Source organism: Sminthopsis crassicaudata, chromosome 2, assembly GCF_048593235.1.
Source record: "Sminthopsis crassicaudata isolate SCR6 chromosome 2, ASM4859323v1, whole genome shotgun sequence".
Classification (NCBI taxonomy): domain Eukaryota; kingdom Metazoa; phylum Chordata; class Mammalia; order Dasyuromorphia; family Dasyuridae; genus Sminthopsis; species Sminthopsis crassicaudata.
Window position 1 is genome coordinate 472,415,799 of NC_133618.1, and position 19,926 is coordinate 472,435,724.

Here is a 19,926-nt window from a genome sequence, read left to right on the forward strand (position 1 = left end):
CTTAGTGCTCTGTGCAGAGCCAGACCTTGAATTCAGGTTTCTAGACCCCAAATCCCAAACTATATCCACTGGTCCACTCTTATTCTTCCATGATGATCTGAAACACCCCAAGTATTCACACTTTCCTCTTCCAGGCCCTCCCTTTCTCATCTCTTAAGCAGTCAGCTTGTCCACAGGGATGAGAGCAGAGTCCAAAAATAACTCCATCCCCCACCAGCTGTTGTGAAATTTTGCAAAAGCCCATTCCCTGCCCACGAGCCAGAGATATGGTGCGACTGTTGCTGACAAGCCACAAGATCTTGGCTCAGGGCGACTGTCTCAGTGTCTGAATGATTGTCAGCCCAGAGCTGGCAAAAATATTAACAAAAATCAACAAAAGAATTTATTGAGTTCTTCTCAAATACTTTTTTGGTACACTGCAATGGAAAAAAACCTTGGAGGGGGTAAAAAGACCTGGGTCCTTGTCCTTGTTCTCCCAGTGACTCACTCATTGCATGACTCTGAGAAAGGAAACTCGCCTCCCCGAGCCTCAGTATCCTCATTTGTAAAATGGTAATAACAAACTGCTGCCCTATATCTATCTTCCTAGTTCTGAGGCAAGAATGAAATCATGGATGTGAATACAATTTTGGGAAGATCCAACATACTTGTATTTCAGTTGTTATAATAGTCCCTTCTCATTAAATCAGTGATGAGGCCACTCAGGCCAGGATCTTTCAATACATGTTGTAGGAAACATACATCATGGTTGATTTAGGCATTTAAAATGAAAAAGTATTTTTTAATCATCAAAAATATCTACTGTTCAACAGTCATTGAAGACAATCAGCAGGAGGTAAGGAATAAGAAAATGTTGAAATTTAGTTAACAGACACCTTAAATTCAAAAGAGAAGAGACATTTCTAATTGCTCCTTAGACTTCAAGTGTGAAACCTCTTGGAGAACTTATCCCAAACAGACCCTGTGGTACCCCTCCTCCAATGATAGTCATGTCATTCCAGTTTCCTTTCCCATCCTGTGCTTACCCAGCATCATCTCCCTCCTTTACACCCTTTCTCTCCGCTCTTATTGTCTCTCTTTCTAACTTTCCTTCCTCCAGGGTGATATCAATTGAAATTTACTTTTCCCCATCCCCATTTACATTCCTACCTTGTCCCTCCTAAGCCAAGGCAGATATGACTAAAAGACCCTCAGGGCCCCAGTTAGTGACAAATATGTCTACATCATCCAGGAATATATACATGGTTTCCCAGGGAAGTACTTCCATGCCAGTGATTTTTGAGGACTTTAGAATTTACTCTAGACTTTTAAGTAGTTATTTAAGTCAGATGACCATAGGAAGCAAGATATGATGCAGAGTGTGTCTCACTTACATCCTTTGCTGCCTGAAGGAACCACTCCTTGGCTGTCTCTGCATTGGTGATGGTCTCTTGGGTGGTGAATGTCTGCAGGTCAGAAAACAAAGCTGAGAGACTCACATACAAGTGTTGTGATGGCATACCCCCAGCTGTCAGCTTCTCACACATGCTATGGTAAATGCCCTACCCACAGCATTCATACATGTGCTACAGAATATACTATGTCCATAGCTATCACCCATCTACCACAATGGATATCATGATGGCTGTGGCTATACCCTGGGAGAGGGTAAACCATCAAAGAGAGCATTTAAAGAGAAGCAGACCAGTTATGTAGAAGGGAGAATTGGAGGCCCGTTTGGAAATCTCATTCTGGGGCATAAAGAGAAAAGGTTCTTTCTGTGTTCTCACAGCTCCTCAAATGCACAGCCATGTGCTTCTAGGGGGAACTCAAAGACATAGACTCTTCCATGCAGAACAATACTGGCCTTTCAAATATAGCCAAAATGAGCATCAGTGGGATCAACCCAGATTCTAGGAGTGAGCAGAGGCCTCTCTGTCCCCCTGAAAGCAAACCTGATAAGTTATGGGTGGGGGGATGGCATCAGCCCCTGCCTGGCTCATCATCCACTCCACCAGACAGACCAGAGATCAGGACCTCCATATACAGCTTCATATACTAAGCCCCATACTTCCCACAGAGGTCCAGCCATGCTAAAGAGTCTAGCTTGGGTAGCAACCTTCATTTCAAAATGAAAGCCATATTTCTAAAAAATCATTTCCTTGTTCCAGGGTGGTTGCCTAAGACTCAAGGGCAGATAATAAATCCACTCAGAAATAACTGAGAGCTAGTCAGATAGACACAAGGGAAAAGCCAGCACTTTTATTCTAGAGAAATAAGTAAAAGCCAATTTATTTACAAAATATTCTGTCACTTTACAAAATAATACATTACAGGGTTCCTTTGATCAGAGATTTTTTCTAGTACATTTAAATTATCAGTGTTTTATGATCAAAATTTCTTCTTTTTTATAATAGCTTTTTATTTTCAAAATACATACAAAGATAGTTTAATATGCACCCTTGCAAAACCAAATGTTCCAAAATTTTTTCCCTCTTGTCCCCCCATTCTCTCCCCTGGACAGCAAGCAATCCAATGTAGGTTAAACACATGTAATTCTAAACATATTTTCACATTATACTCAAAATTTCAAGAGTACAGTATTTCATAAATCAATCTACACTTGCATCTTGGTATTCAGAATATTAGATGCTTCCTGTTTCTATCAAATCCAAACTTTTGTCAGCCCCTTTTCAGTCACTCCTCAAACCAACTTGAAAAGTTGGGCCCATTATCTCTGTGACCTTGGACAAATCACTTTATTTCCTTGCCCATGAACTGATAGTTCATGAAGTGAGTAGAAACCAAGAGAATATTGTACACAGCAACAAGAAGATTATGTGATGAGCAACTGTGACTGGCTTGGCTCTTTTCCACAATGAGGTGATTCAGACTATTTCCAATAGATTTGTCATGGAGAAAGCCATCTACATCCAGAAAGAGGACTGTGAGGGCTAAATGTGGATCACAACATAGTATTTTCATCTTTTTGCTGTTGTTTGCTTGCTTTTTGTTTTCTTCATTTTTTTTCCTTTTTGATCTGATTTTTTTGTGCAGTATTGCTTATTAAGTTCCTACTCTGTGCTGTCCTTTTACAAATAGTATCTCATTTGATCTTCGCAACACTGGGAGGTGCTATTATTATCCCCATTTTATAGATAAGGAAACTGAGACAGAAAATTAAGTGACTTGCAGTGTAACAAAGTGACATTTTTCTTTGCATATTTTTTGAAACTAAAAAGCTATTATTAAAAAAAAAAAAAAAAAAAAAGTATCTACCCCATACCTTTGAGGCAATGATGAAGAGGGAAGTTTCAGGATTGAGTTCAGCAAGAGTCTTGGCAATATGGGTGCCGTCAATATTGGAGACAAACCAGACTCGAGGACCTCCTTTGGAGTAAGGCTTCAGGGCTTCTGTCACCATCAGAGGGACCCTACAAATAGAACCACAAGCACAGAGATCAGGTTCAACTCAATAAGCAAGGAAGGGAAGAAAGGCTCGTATGCCTCTGAAACTGACTTACCAAGTCAGAACCTCCGATGCCGATGTTGATCACGTCTGTAATCGTCTTCCCAGTGTAGCCTTTCCAGTCTCCACCACGAACACGCTGCAAGCAAACCAAGAAGCTCACGTCAAGCTCATTCAGGCTCAGGTTTCCAGCACACATGCTGTGCTGCTCCCGAAGGAGTGTTCATGCCAAGGTTTTGGCTCCTTAATCATTTCTTCTCCAGCTTCGGAGACACACACACACACACACACAGACACACACACACACACACACACACACTCTCTCTCTCTTTTCCCACAGGCCTCTTGGGAGTTCTCAATACTCATTAAAACACTTTCTTGGGTGCAGCTAGGTGGCGCAGTGGATTCAGCACCAGCCTTGAATTCAGGAGGACCGGAGTTCAAATGCTACCTCAGACACTTAACACTTCCTAGCTGTGTGACCCTGGGCAAGTCACTTAACCCCAGCCTCAGGGGAAAAAAAAAAGAAAAAAAGTTCCCTAGAAATTTCAGCCCAAATAGCAAAGGCCATAGTTACTTAAACCACAGATCTTAAGATCAAATTTAAACCTAGAAAGGACCTTAGAGGCCATTGAGTGCAACTGCCTCATAAGGAAAGCGAGGCATAAAGAATTTGAATCCAGATCTTTCTGATTCCAAGTCCAGCACTCTATCCACTATTTTCTAACGCGAAGTGATTCAGTGGATGGAGCACTGGACTCGGGAGTCAGGAAGACTCAAGTTCAAATCAGACCTGAGACACTTACTAGCTATGTAACACTGTGCAAGTCAATTAATTTCTCTCTGTCTCAGTTTCCTTATCTATAAAATGGGGATAATAATAGCACCTCCCAGTGTTGCGAAGATCAAATGAGCACAGCTTAGGGTAGGAGCTTAATAAGTGTTTTTCCTCCTCTTCTTCCCGTCCTCCTTCTTTATGAGCACAACATAGAAGTCTTAAAATATCACACAAACACATTTGCTATGTGGAAGGGACCCAGAACGGTACAGATTACATATGTGGCATCCATATAAGACAATATCTCTTAAAGAAAGTACATTTAATGTAGTACAGCAGAAATCATATGGATTCTGGAACCAGAGGACTTGGGTGCATATCTTTCCTCTGGGGCCCACTGTCTCTGTGACCTTGGAAAAATCACTTTATTTCTTTGGGAGATTTTATGTTAAAGGAGGGGAATTCTTCCAATTCTAGACTCCTAAGTCTAAGCAGTTACAGTCAGAGCCAGAGAATGAGTGTCACTCAAATAGGTCCCCCGTGCTCCAGAGCATGAGAACCCTTCACTGGAAGTTTCTTGGTACCTTTTAGCTAGTCTCCAAAATGCCATAAAAGGAAAATTGTTTTCTTAATGTCTTATACATTACTCTTCTATATGTAGTGACTCATGGCTAGCAGCTAATAATGGCTGATAGCTAACATTTATATAGCATTTTAAGATTAGCAAAGCTCTTTATATATATGATTTCATTTGAGCCTAATAACAAGTGGGTACTATTATTATCCCATTTTATATAAGAGGTATTGAGGTAAGGTATAGAGAAGTTAAAGTGATTGGCCCGGTCACACAGCTAAGTATCTGAGGCACAATTTCAACTCGGATTGTCCAGACTCCAAGTTCACCTAAAAACTTCAAAATCCAAAGCCAACCTCACTTTAGAGAGCAATACTAAAAGGACACCAGACCTTGCTTGCTTACGTGACGCCTTTAAATGTTATCAAGCTACATATTTAAACTCACTCTGTTCTTTTTAATATTTGCAAATTTATTTTAAAGCTTACTTTTGCAGATAGGCTACTCTCTGAGTCCTGGAAACATCAAAATCACTAAGTTTCTGAAGAGCCACTTAACTTTAAGCAACAATCCGTCACACATGTTCTCTACACCTGTCCTAACCCCCCCACACACACCACTGTCATTAATTTTTGAGTGGCTGCAAAAGAGATCCCCTTCATCTTCACCTACATTGCATCTCTGACCATTCATCCTGGTCTACACACAAGCCAGCAGAGCCACAACTATTACAAGGGCTACCATTCTTCCTTCCCTTACTTACAGGAGAGATGGCCAAAGCTCATACCACTTTCAAACCACTTTTTCCAACGAGAAAGAAAAAGGATCAAATGAGAAAATACAGGTAAAGCATTTTGCAAAACTTATAAAGAGCGAAGTTATTATTGCTATTATAAAAAGAATAAAGGGAAGCCATCTGGCAATTGTTAAACAGTCCCTTTGGATTTATTTTTCTTAAAAAAATTAAAGGCCCTTTCCTCATGCTACTCCAGTGCTCATTCATTCTCGGTTTGGCTCTTCACCAGGTCTCAAACAGGAGCCAATGCTAATGCAATTGACTAGAACACAAACTAAAGCTTAGGATTTCCAGGCCTCAAAGTTCAGACTAATTGTATGAGAGAACAGAGGGGTTAGTGTTTTGGTGAAGAATGCTAAGGGCTACGCTGAGCAGAGAAGAGAATTTTTTTAAAAAGGAAAAATCCATTTAGTAAGCCAGTATCACAGACACTCCCCTTCTTCAGATAGTTTCAAAATTAAATAAAAAAGCAGAGGAAAAAGCAGCAGCAAATGGTTACCACACACCAACACAGAAAGAAGCACCAAGTGATGACCCACGAGAATGGCCTATATAAAAGGAACAGACTGGCAGGTGATCAGGAGATCCTGCTCCTCTTCAGAGCAAGGATTTATGGAAAGGTCCTCCACTGAAGACAGACACTCGAATCATTCAGTGGCTCAGAGAAGTCCCAACAGAACTAACTTCCCATTCTAAGCCAAGGGCTCAGGCTCACCCTCCAAGTCTCACAGACATCTCTGTACCCAGACCCCAGAGAGGGAAGTAGAGGCTATCCTAGGAAAAAAAGCCAGGAAAGTAAAGAGAATGAACAAAGTGTCAGCTTGTCAGCTCTCTCATCTTGTCCACCACCCAATCAATATCTCTTTTATCTCATTGTCTTCCTTCACAAGCAAACCTAACATGGGATACATACGTAGTATTTTACGGCTGTCCACATCTGTATAGTGACCGACATCCCACACAATTGTGCCCCTCTTTCCTTTCACCCCATTCATCCATACAGACATGAACAGCACACACCCACAAATTCAAAGTGAAAGACACGCCCACACACTCACTTCCCTGAGACCCCATGCAATATGTCCAGTACAGCTGGTACCTGGCAGAATGCCTTCATTTTCTGCAGCACTTTGTTCACTTCTGGTACCACGTCCTGGCCATCCACCAGCATGGGTGTGTTGGAGCGATTCCGCAATGCCACGTGGAGCACAGCCCGGTCCTACGAGAAAAGGGAGTCAAAAAAGGCATAATAAGCTGGCTGTGAAACATTTGGCATAATACCCAAAATAGTCCAAAGCACATTGCTGGTCTCCAAGTCAGATTGTAACACAAATCTGGGCTCCTCAGGTCACTCAAGTTGAAATCAATACTAAAGTAAGTGCCACGTAAGAATAACTGGGACTAATTAAGTCTCTTCCAGGAAGTGCAGCCTACAGGACCCAACAAGCATATCAAAACCAACTAGATTATCCATAAAAAAAAATACTGTACACACCTTTAAAGAATAACACTAGCAGTCAACTTTCATAAGCATTAGCAAGTGTTTATATGTTCATTCTGGACCTGGCTGGGACTAAGTTAGTATAAGCTCTGAACTCCATACAGGTTTATATTTCCCCAGTATCTCAGAACTGGGTATGCAGGGAAGGGTAAGAACGATGAATCTCTGATCACTTGAAGGTTTCCTCACTCAGCAGTAAGGGACTAATGCAAACTATTAAAGGGAAAGACAATATGAGTTGAAATAGTCAGGAAAGATTTTATAGAGAAGGTGACATTTGAGCTGGATGCTAAAAAGTTTGATTATTTTAGAGGTACAGGTGGAAGGAAAAAGGGCATTACAGGCAAGGTGAAACAATAAGAACAAAGGCATAGGGAGTGACTCTTCCTAGCCCTCTGGTAACCTGGCCCTGCCCCTGCCCTCTCAATATTCCAATTCCTCCTCAGAAAGTCTTTCTTGCTTAGGTCAGTTAACAGCCACCATCAGTCTAGAAGACAGATGATCCCATAGAAATCAAGGCAAGCTTAATTCTATTCTTAGGATTGTTGTCTATTTTCTCTGACTCACAACTGCTACAGATTTTATAGAGACTAAATAGAAAGGATGAGGTTACCATCTCACTCCTTTTTCCCTCAATACTACCTCCATTCCTGGAACCTGGCTCCCCAAACTCCTAGAAACACCATCCCAGTTCAGCTCTTCATTACTTGTTGGTCAGACTCTTATGAAGCCTCCTTAATTGTTCCCTCAACTTAAAGTCTTTACATTCTCCAATCTATCCTCCAAGAAACTGCCAAAACAATGTTCCTAAACCACAGATCTGATCATATCAAATCCCTACTCAAAACCTTCAATGGCTCCCTATGACCATTAAAGTAAAATACAAACCAACATTTCCCCAAACTCAACATTCCACCCATCTCCAAGCATCCTTACAAAGTGAAACCCATACATGGAATGCCTCTCTTTGACCTCCATTCAGGATCCTGATTTTTCTTTAAAAAATATCAATTCAAATGCTACATCCTTCTGCTGATCTTTACTGATTCTGTTTCCTCTTCAAATTACTTCAAAATATACTTCTATAGGTAAATGCTTTATTTCTGAAGTAGAATGTAAGTTCCTTGAGGGCAGAGACTATTTCAGTTTGACCTTCATATTTCCCAGCCCCTTCCTTACAAAAAAGCTTCCTAAGAACCATTTGTTGCATTGAATTACCAGGTCCCAAAAAAACACAACTGAATTTTAAGGGAAGAAAAAGATTGTAGGATCATAGTTCTAGAACTGGAAAGGATCTTATTGGACTCATTTTACAGATGAGAAAACAGGCCCAAGGAGGTTAAATAATTTGTCCAAAGTCAAATAAGTAGCATGTAGAGATTCAAATACAGATCCTCAAGTTCCTCACAGTCCTTTTTCACACTGTACCAGTTTTCTTACTAAATAAACTTTTAGGGATCCTTGGAATTAATGGTTAAGTTCAAAAGGAAAAGTTCCACAGGGGGAAGCAGGTAGAAAAGAGGAACGCTAGTAATTTATATCTTCTGAAATAATATTTTGCTCCTCATAAAATGCAGAAGTTTAGACATTTCTGCTTCCTATGGTATGGCTTCAGCAAAAGCACTATCTTCTGTAACAGTGCAAACAACTCTTCCCCCATTGGAGGCAACCTCCCCGATTCTGTAAGGGTGAGAGGCCTGTGCCCCAACAACACTCATTTTTGCTGGAGCAAGTCTTGCAATGAGCATGTTGAAACACCTGCCGCCATACTGGTATTGCTAAGAGCTAATTACATAACAAAACCGCTCAGTGACAGTGCAGAAAGCCAAGTGTGCCCTAGAGGATGGGAGGCAATACAAGGCCAGGGAGAACACTGAAATGGGAATCAAGGGAACCTGGGCTCTGACACTAACGACTTCCTACAATGATGAAAAATCCACTTCTCAAGTCTCAGTATCTTCCTGGGTAAATTAAGTGCATCGATTAGATGATTTTCCAGGGTCTCCATCCTTCAAACCCTCTGATTCCGGAGCTGCTGCTCTTTCCTCTGTTCCATCACCCATTGTTCTGACCTTACAAACTGGCTCTGGAAGAACCCTACTGTTTCAAGCACAAACTCAGCTGTGCTTACCTGTCAGTGTCTGCCTACCTAAAACTCATCATCTATGCTAAGTGGCCACAAAACTCAGTGTTCTAAAGGAAAAGAAGGTCCAAGTCATTACCAGGAGGAAATTTCAAACCATCAGCCTGAGCTGAACCATACTTACCTCAGTGAAATTGATCTTATTCCCCTTGAACATTTGTTCTCGAGCATTTTCCACCCCGCGAGATTTAGCCTGAGAAGAAAAAAAGTAAACTCATCTGTTGAAGGTGCCCAAGGGCTGTCCCCCCAATCTAGGGGTCACTTCTTCATTTGATAAGTTCCAAAAGAACAAGAAACATGAAATGAAGACCCTATCCCTGAGATGCCTGGAAAAATAAGTAACTCTCTCTGGATCCATGATTTATTGCCAGGAGAGATTAAACATAACTAAATCCTACTTATAAAGGAGTCTGGGGAAACAATGAATTTTAGGAAGAACAGCTCTCTGCTTGATAGTTATGATAAATAGTTTTATAAGTAATTACTAACTCCCAAAAGAAACAAACAGTGCTATAGTGTGTTATGGGCCAGAACTCTGAACTTGAAACAAAGGATTCTTCTTACAAGTCAGTGGAATTGATAGAAACAAATGTTTTTCTAATTTAGCATGGTTCAGTATGATTGATATAAGGAGATGTTATGGGCCAGAAACTGAAATAAGGTATTAAGTGGAATTGAGGAGACAATGGTTAAATCCAGTTCAACATTGATTTAATCCCACAATGTTTTCTAGTGATATAATGATTGGTTTGTACTCAGTGTGGGGCATAGAAGCTCTTAGGGACAGGAAGGACAAGCACAATAGTAGCTCTTAGAGGCTGAGACAGATTCATTCCATCTTCCACCTTTGTTGTGGCTGGAAACTGAAGCACAAACCCTTGGAAGTCGGAGAGATTCAGAAGCCACAGAAGGCCTCCAGAAAAACTAGCTGAGCCCCAAGTGAAGGAGACAAGACTTTGAAGGAGACAATAAAGGATTTGGCTACTGATTACTGAACTGAAACAAAAGCTGCTCCCAGAGACCCCAAGAAAACCTCAGCAGAGAACATTACATTTTAGAGAGAATATTACAATAGTGGTGGTCAGAGAACTGGATTCAAAGTCAGAAAGTACTGGCTTCACGGTTTTCCTTTGGTATATATTTGCTAAACTGATCGTGACATATACTGGTTAAGTGCCCCAGGCAACTCTATAAGATTATAAATTTACTGATCTGTAATCTAGGGAAGGAGTTTCTAAACTAATAACATTAATCCTCAAAACATAATCCAGAGCACTGACCAAAACCAAGTGAAGTGAAATTACCAGTTCAATAAGCATCTTCATCACTTCTTCTGTGATAAGGTTCTTGGAATAATCCACAAGGATGTGTCCATTTTTAGTGTCCAGATTCAAGCTGTGAAAAGAAACCTGTTATAAAGCTCCATAGCAACCAGCAAAAGGGAACAGGGGCTTCTATTTGTCCCCCCAACAGTGGAGAAGAGACTATTTGTATAACATATCTCCATCATCAACGAACACTTCCTTTAACAAACAACTATATTTTTCCTCTCAATAGAATTAGAGTTGGAAGGGACTTCAAGAATTGTTTTAGTTCATTTTATAAAGAAACAAAAGCCAGAGGAGGTTAAGCAAGTTGGCTGGACAACTGAGAACATATACTGACCATCTGATGAATATAGGGAACTACCAAAAAATAGCACCTTAAGGCAAATTCCCATAAAGTCAATCAGCATCAGATCATCTTCCCACAATCTGACCAATGCTTAGAATTGAATGAATACCAAATCACACAGAAAGATATTAGGTTGTTATATCATAAATCCAATTCTGAGCAATATCATAAAAGTAACTTCTTATTGCCCAATGAACAGCAGTGAAAATTTGGTACAACATGCCAAAAAAAAGTGATCACAGAAAAAATTAATCTGGCACTCATTTTATCTTCCCCTTCTGCCCCTCCCAGGATTCATCCTTACCCATTCGTCCCTGGTATCCAGGGAAAAGCTCTTAGAAGTGAAATCATCTCTAGGGTCAGGTACAGCTATAAGAAGGAGCCTATTTCCCCACAGGAAACTTGTACCTTGGGGAAAAATTTAAGTGAATTTCTATTCTGAAAATGCAGTTATGATTCACAACTTGGAAACTTTCACCAAAAAAGCAGGTGCAAGAATGAGGATCCCCTCTCTTCTCCCTGGCCTTAAGCAATTCAATTGGCCTGTCAGTCTCCCAGTATGGAATCCTTGTTACCAGTTGCCCTTCCATAGATTCTGTGCCATATTCTGGAAAACTTCCCCTTTTTGATGCCTCTAGACCACACAGAAATCTTTAAATCTTTGATTCTCATCAGTTCCAGAACGGCCTATCCACCTTCCAAATCCCATCTACCTCCGACCTTCAGTCCTTTACTATTATATATCATCATCACCTGGGCAATGAGGCACTACATTCCATTAAAATGTGAGTTCCTTGAAGAAATGAACTGTTTTGCCTTTTTTTATATCCCTAGCACTAAGCATAATGTCTAGTTTATTGGCTGAATGACCCTAGAAATAAGCTACCCACCATCTAAAGCCAGCGATAGGATTTCTGTGGCCAATATTTATCAGCCAAGTCTAAAATAGAACAGGTGGATACATAGATTCTTGAGGTAGCTGATGGATGATGTGCCAAACTTTGGTCTCACCAGCTTCAGTGATATCCCTACCAGTAACATACATTTTCCTGGTTTTAGAGGGAGAAGAGGTAGCCCCTTCTCCTTGTCTACATGAACCTGATATTCAGTGATGCCTTTTATCCAATCAAAGATTAAATATGATCTATAGATCATCCACTTTCATTTTCCATCTCTCTCTCTCTCTGCTCCATTTCCAGTGCCTACAAAATATTGTCTCCTTAAAATTCAAAAAAACAAATCTTCAATTGACTCCGTTAGACACAGAAGCTGTAATCCCATTTCTTCTCTTTCCCTTTCATGGCCAAACTCCTAAAGAATTGGGTATTTTACATTACTAATTCCATCACCTATTTCTCAGCTTCTTGTAATCTGGTCTGTATTCCCACAGGTCCACTAAAACTGTCAATTTAACTGTAGTTTAAAACTGACTATAGAGTCACTATTGAGATTTTTTGATCATCAAATCCAAGTCTTTTACTGTGGCTGTTGTCATCTTCAATTAGTCTCCTCTAACTCCCAATACTAGACATTCCTCCATTGGTTTCTATACTTTCTCCTGCATCTCATTCTATTTGATAGCACTCTATCCTTCAAAGATTCTTCTTTCTCCATGCACCTAGAAAATGAGGACACTCCAAACCCCTTAGGTTTGTTATCAATCCTTCTCTTTTTTTCTCTTTCCATATTTATGAAGCATTTATCTACAATCTTATTTTAAGATATTAGGAGATAACAATTTAGACAAGGCCCTTGCCCTTAGGATACTTACCTGTGGTTGTTCTAAGCCTTCATGACCCCATTTGGGGTTTTCTTAGCAGAGATATTGGAGTGGTTTGCCATTTCCTTCTCCAACTCATTTTATAGATGAGGAAACTGAGACAAACAGGATTAACAGACTTGCTCAAGATGACTTAGCTAGTGTTTGAGGCAAGACTTAAACTCAGGAAGATGATTCCTAAATTCAGCCTGAATACTAGCTGCCTCTCTGGTACTTATAGTCACTACTCTTCAGAATTACTCCCTTGATCTTATATGCTACATAATCTATTATGAACTAGAAATTATACCAGGCTCTGAGTCTACAAATAGAAAGAATGAAAGACAATTCTAATGAAGACAAATCCATATATGTAAATATATGAGAAAATAAATACAAAATAGTCAAATGCAAGGTCTATGGGAAGGGAGGGAACTAGCAATTGCAGGGTTTGTGGGGGAGGTGTGGAAGATAGAGAACAATCAGAAAAAGTTTCAGATGGCAGAGCCTGAGTTTTTCTTAAAGTGAGAGAATAATTCTATGTGTTGGAAATGAGAAGGCAATGCATTCTGGACAAAAGATAGAGCTAGGAAAAAGAAGACAGAGATGGGAAATGGAATGGCATCCTCAAGGAACAGAAAAAAAGATGGGGGAGATAGGTGTGCATAAATGAAATTAGAAAGAAACCAGAAGACAGTGAAAAAGATTAAAGATATGAAGGGGGAAAAAAAGGAATTGATTAAGAATTCAAATTGCTGGAGAAGACAGAGGGAATGGGATTCAGCACCATTTTAGGAGCAGAGCTTGATAAGAGTCACCTCAAAGCCAGACTTAGGGGAAAGTAGATGATACTGTGTCCTTAGGCTGGCACTCACGACTTCTACAATCTGGAACCAATTTAGTTTAGAAAACATTTTGTAATGTCTTTTCTCTGGAGTAGGTAAAAAGTCCCTGCCTCATGAAGCTTACAGTCTAGTATGGGAATAAGACAAACAAAAATGACTAAAAAGTACTAATATACAGTATATTTGAGAGATGTCCCAAATGAAGCGTTGTGTGAAAGAAGTGTTACCAATTAGAGACTGGGGAATAATAAAGAAAGAGACATCTGAACTGGCCTTCAAAGGATAGAAAGGAATTCAAGAAATTCAAAAAAGGAAAAAGAACATTCTAGATTTTAAGAATGGCATGAACAAAGAAAGGGACATCTCCCTTCAAACTTCCCATAGTTCCCCTTCCTCTTATCTTCTCAGCTAAGAACCTTGCCTCATATTTTACCGAAAACATTTAGACCATTTACCCTATTCCCCTGTCTTCTACCTTCCAATCTGTTCTCCCACTCTCTCTACCTGTCTTATATAAAAAAGGAGATCTATTTCTTACCAAGGCAAATCCTTTACCATCCCAAAATTCAAATCTCCTCTACCATTCTATTTCTCTCCTCTGAAATTGACCTTTCAGCCCCTTTCTCTCATTTGTTTTCAATTATCTTCCTACCAACAGCCTTCTATACCACCTTCAAATATCCCCTCCTCTTTCCCCATCCTGAAAAATCCTTGATCATCATTGCTATTCTATCCTTTGTACTCACATTGGTGCCTCACTTTCCACTCACATTCTTAACTCCCTATAAATCAGCTTCTGACCTCATTATTCCACCAGAATTTCTCCTTCCAAAGCTACCAATGACCTCTTAATGGCCAATTCCACTGGCCTTTTCTCAATTCTTTCCTCTTGACCTCTACAGTTTTTGATACTGCTGATCACTTTTTTCTTAAGGCTCTCCTCTCTGGGTTTTCAGAACACCACTCTTCTACTTACAGGACTGCTCTCTTGCTGGATCCTTATCCAGTTATCTCTCTAATTGTAGATGTCCCATAAGATTCTGTCCAGAGCCCTCTTCTCTATATATACTATTTTATATGATCAGCTTTTATGGATTATCATCTTTATGCTAATGATTCTCAGATTTACTTCCTATTCTCTGCTGATCTCCAGTCTTGGCTTTCCAATGCCTTTCAGACATCTAAACTAGATATACTGTAGATATCTTAAACCCAACATGTCCAAAACCAAACTCACCCCCTTTTACCAAGGAGGGTATCCTCTCTACCTGTCATGCTCACAATCTAGTTGTCACGCCTCGTCTCCTAAATATTTCTCACTCTTACATAAAATCCATTGCCTGTCCATTTCACCTTTGTAATCTCTAATACACTCTGATATTGCCACCACTTTGGTACAAATCCAGGTCACCTCACACTTGGACTATTGCGATAGCCTGTTGTGGATTTGCCTGCTCAAGTCTTTTTCCACTCCAATCTATCCTTCAATCAGCCACCAAAGTGATTTTTCTAAACTGTAGATCCAACCATGTCATCATATTCAAGAAAACTTCAATAGTTCCCTATAACTCAAGGAACAAATCCTGTTGGGCTTTCCAAGCCCTTCCTAGCCTAATCCCTATCTTCTTGATCTTTTTATACTATAATTCAGTGACACTAGCTTCCTTGCTCTTCCACCAACAAGAAACAGCTGTCTCTCTGCTGCACACATTTTCTCTGGCTATGCCCAAATTCTACAGGGAGGCTTTCCCAATCTTCTTAGTGTAATTTCTAGTCCCTTCCTAGTGTTATTTCCTATTTATCCAGAATACAGATTGTTTATATACAATTGTGTACTTGGGGTTTCCTCATTATTTATCACAGTATCTAGCATACTATATCAATAACAAATAGGGAAAGAAAAGGAATAAGCATTTATTAAGTACCTGTTATCTGTTAAGCAAAGGCTAAATTCATTTAATCCTCACAATTCTTTGAGGTAGGTGTTATATTATTCCCATTTTTCAGTTTTGCTAGTTGAGGCAAATAGATAAATCTGTTATATACATAGTTATTTGCATATTATCTACCTATTAGAAGATGAGTTCTTAAAGGTAGATTTTTTTTCTTTTTCTTTTTGGACATTCTTTATATCCTCAGCACTTAGCACAGGCGTGGGTTCTAGTTAAGTGCTAAATAAATTCTTGTTGACTGGACTTCATCAGATCATTTGCAAGTCTTTGTCTCTCTTCAGAACACTAAGATGTTAAGTAAAAGTATGAGGCAGAGAAATTCAAGATTACTCCTCACTTTTACACACTTTCCCCCAATAAAAGGAAAGAAAGATCTAGTGTCATGGGAAAGTGAGGAATGTTTTTTGTCTTCTCAATGGCTGGGGGCCAAGGAGAGGCGGGGGGCAAAATTCAAACCTGAAAATAAAATAGGAGAGAATTAAAGTCGGGGAACAGAAGTGGGAAAAGATGGGAGTGGGTTACACTTCGGCTTCTCATCATGACTAAGCACATCCACTGGGTGGCTAAGGCATGAACCGGAACAGAGCAAGACTACAGAATGAATCTGTTAGTTCCCTGGGGTGTGTCCCAGGGAATGTGACTTTAACTGGGCCTTCCATGTGGTCACTTCTCTTCCTTGTGTGTGACTGTCTTCCCCCATTCCCCAACTAGCACATCACTATTCCTATTTATCTTTTTTTATGTAAGTGCATCACACTGTGTATTGCTCTATTTCTCTCTCTACCCGTACAAATGCAAGTGATTCTTTCGGCCACCCCCACCCCTACCCCCACTCCCATAGGTAATTATTCCTCCCTGCTCCCCGCCATTTCTTCCCACGCTATCACCGTCCGAGATAATCCCTACCACGGAGAGTATCTCGGTTCCAGATAATCTTCCCCACCCCCACCATGAATGAGACAGTGCACGTCTCTCAGTGTGTGAATGTCACATAACCTCCTTCAATGCGTGTCTCTCCGCACGTACATCTCTCCAGCAGTGTGAAGAGCACCGGGTTAGTCTCTTTCACAGAGTGTCTCCCCAGGCCCCCTTTTGCACGCAAGTCTCTTCCAATATGTGGATCCCCTTCCCTGAGTGTGTGCTGTGCTCCCCTGCACGTAACCCGCTACAAGGAGGAGTCAAGGGCAAAAGGAGGCGGCTCCTGAGCCTCCTTCCCAGCTCTTAGAAGAGCTTCCAGGCAAAGAGGGGAACCCAGGGTCCCTCTTTCTGCTGCCCCCCCACCCCAACGCTTCAAGAGGGGCCGACCAATTAGCATCCCCCACCCCCATGCCCATGTACCCTACCTCCACATGTTCCAGGGGCGCCGCAAGGAGCCCTCCCATCTTGTAGGCGCCTTGCAGCCACCACAGTGCCCGCCCTCGGCCAGCCAGCCCAGGGTGCCGACATCCTGCCACCCACCCCATAGCCCCTGATCCCGGGCTCACCTGAAGCGGTTGAAACGGTCCTGGTCCGTCTCAAAGAGGCGCCGGAGGTTGAGCTCCGATCCATGCTTGCGATGCCACTGGACTAGCTTCTGGAAGTTCGGATCCTGGCTGAGAGCGGCCATGATGGGAACACAAACGGCCACGAAAGACAGCTTGAATGCGAAAGACTTTTTAGTTTGCAAATGGCTTCGACGTAGCTGCTGCTCCGACTTTTATAGACCAGGAGATCCCACCCAGAACCCAAAGTCCCGCCTCCTCCCCCCTCCCCCTATGTCCCCGCCCCAAGAAGGCAGGCAAAAAGGTGGCTCAGCCTACTAGGTTCTTTCTGCAGGTGTTTTGCCAGTTTCCCATCCCATTAATTTAATAGAGAAATATTTTATATTTGTTGAGTCAGATTGAATTAGGGAAAGAATACCTCACCCTTCTTCCTAAAATTCCATCTTAAGAAGATCCTAAGGGATCAGGCATCGCTCCATTCTTTTTCTCTTTGTAAGATGTAAATTTGGAAAAAGGGCATTGCATCAGGCTAGTCTCAGAACCCTTCCATTGTTCTTTGGCTATAGCCATGATGATTTCTCTTTATCAAGCTCAGGAAGCTAATGGTCTCCATGTAGAGAAAACCTTCAGGGATTCAGGATAACGGGCAAAAATATTTTAAAAGAAATGGAACGCCCTTCACCCCTAGGAGCCAAGATGGGTCTTATTCGGAATAAGACCATGAAGAAGGCGGCCCGAATCATCTTTGAAAAATATTACACTCGCCTGGGCAAGGACTTCCACACCAATAAGCTCGAGTTCAAGGAGATCCCCCATCAGCTCCAGAAGAAGCTCTACAATATCGTGGGCTATGAAGCAGATTTAGAGAGGCCCTGTGAGAGGTATCTCCATCAAATTGCAGGAAGAAGAAAGAGAAAGGAGGGAAAACTATGAGCCTAAGATCTCTGCTTTGGATCAGATCATCGAAGTCAATCCTTATACCAAAGAAATGTTCAAACTTCTGGACTTTGGCAGTTTGTCCAACCTGCAAGTTACTTAGCCCACAGTTGGGATGAATTTCAAAACACCAAGAGGAACTCTTTAATGTTTATTTTATCTTATTTATAATAAACTTGGGAATCTCTCCCCCCCCAAAAAAAAATGGAACTCCAAATTGTAAAGAGGAGGCTAGCTCCCTCTGAATCCAAAGCCTCCAGCCAGCACAAAAGTAAACGTGGGAATAAATCAGACTTTGCCTCCAATAGTGTGGGATTGTGGGTTTCCCAGAATTCAATCCTAGATGTGAATCTTCCAGAAGTTCATGAGCAGGCTTTTCCTTTAGACTTGTGAATCTGCTGGACTTGTGAATCCACTGAATCCTAGCTCTGAGTCACCTTGAGCTTCCTGGAAGTTCTCCCCTTGACTAACCCCAGACTCCCCAAGAGAGTGGGCTTTTATATCCTCCCAGAGAATGGGTTTGTGGAGTACTCCCTGGGCTTGTGGCAGCTCCTTAAAAGTATGCTCTCTTAAAAGTGTGAAGTCTGATGTGTGAACCAATGAGTGAGCTCCTTTAACGGAGTTTACACCTTTAAAGGTGTAAACTCAGTGTATAAGTACTTTGTAAGTTATAGGTACCTAACATCTCCCCCTTTCTTTTGATATAGAACATAGAGTAGTCATGACCTTGAAACAGGTATACATAAATCCATCAGTATGGGAGATATTACACATAATTACATAAACACATAGTAACATAACACATGCTAAAAGTGATGTAATAAATAACATGATCAAATAATTATAAATTGAGAATTTATACATGTCCATAAGTCATGTGCCAGGAATCCAATAATTCCTTCAGGTTTCAAAGTCCTACAATAGTCTCATCTTTTATTAGGGAATCCAGTGATTCCTGCTGGTTTTAAAGTTCTTTAACAATCTCCTTATCAGCCATGCTCTTTCAGTGTCAAGATGTTTCTTAGATCTTCTCCTTTGTTTTGAGGTTTTTCTCTTTTTCTGTCTCTTTCTGATGGACAAGGTGAATACAACGCGTTGCCACCCATCTGATTCCTTCTCCATCTGAAGAAATACAAGCAAACTCTCTCCCCCAAATAGTTAACCTATCTGGTCCCTTCCATTCACCACTTTCTGGGTCACTCTACATCACCTGGCAATTATCTAAAGACAGTGGAGTTGCTCGTACTGGATACTGCCTTTTTAGTGGGTTATAAAACCTGTCTGCTGGAGCCGGTGCGTCTTTGTCAAAAGTTTAAAAATTAATGGTATAGAGAACTAAATGTAGAAATTCTCTAGGGTTACCCATGGCTCCCCCTTTCTTTTGTTTTTGGAGGAGTGTCTTAATGTCTCTGTTTCTTCTCTCTACTATTGCCTGACCTTGAGGATTAAAAGGTATGCCAATGGTATGTAAAATCTTATACTGTGCACAAAAGTGTGCAAAATGTTTAGAAGTATATGCAAGTCCATTATCTATTTTTATTTCTTGTGGCACATCCATAATTGCAAATGCTTGGATAAGGAATTCAGTGACCACTAGGGCTGTCTCTTTTGCTGTTGGCATTGCAAAAGTGAATCCTGAAAAGGTATCTACCACAACGTGGATAAAAGACAGATGACCAAAAGATTTATAGTGGGTCACATCAATTTGCCAGATTTCATTGGGTCTCAAACCATGAGGATTCTTCACTGGAGGGAAGGTAGGAGCATGGAAAGGAAGGCAAGCTGTACAGCTTTTTACTATGCTCCTAGCTTCCTCTCTTGTTATTCCAAATTGTAAACATAAAGCTCGAGCAGCCTGATGATATTTAGAATGAGATTCTTGGACTTCCTGAAATAAAGGAGTACTGGCTAACATAGTTAAAAGGCTATATGCCTTTGAATTTCCATCAAAAATAGGACCTGGAAGTCCACTATGTGAATGGATATGCAAGATATAACTCTTGCCTGGATGCTTCCTTACTTGCTCTTGAAGTTCCTTA

At 40.9% G+C, this 19,926-nt stretch overlaps 1 protein-coding gene across 1 annotated transcript in view; it reads right to left on the reverse strand.

The window, feature by feature from the left end:
- The window catches only part of GPI (glucose-6-phosphate isomerase), a 60,201-nt gene that overhangs the window by 9,282 nt on the left and 30,993 nt on the right, over positions 1-19,926 (reverse strand). The window contains exons 2-9 of the mRNA XM_074293202.1: positions 17,717-17,823; positions 16,955-17,106; positions 10,545-10,635; positions 9,365-9,433; positions 6,696-6,815; positions 3,496-3,587; positions 3,266-3,413; positions 1,374-1,445 (exon numbers count right to left, since the gene is read on the reverse strand). Coding sequence (XP_074149303.1) covers positions 1,374-1,445; positions 3,266-3,413; positions 3,496-3,587; positions 6,696-6,815; positions 9,365-9,433; positions 10,545-10,635; positions 16,955-17,106; positions 17,717-17,767 — 795 coding nt within the window. The 5' untranslated portion in view covers positions 17,768-17,823. The remainder of the gene's footprint in view (positions 1-1,373; positions 1,446-3,265; positions 3,414-3,495; positions 3,588-6,695; positions 6,816-9,364; positions 9,434-10,544; positions 10,636-16,954; positions 17,107-17,716; positions 17,824-19,926) is intronic.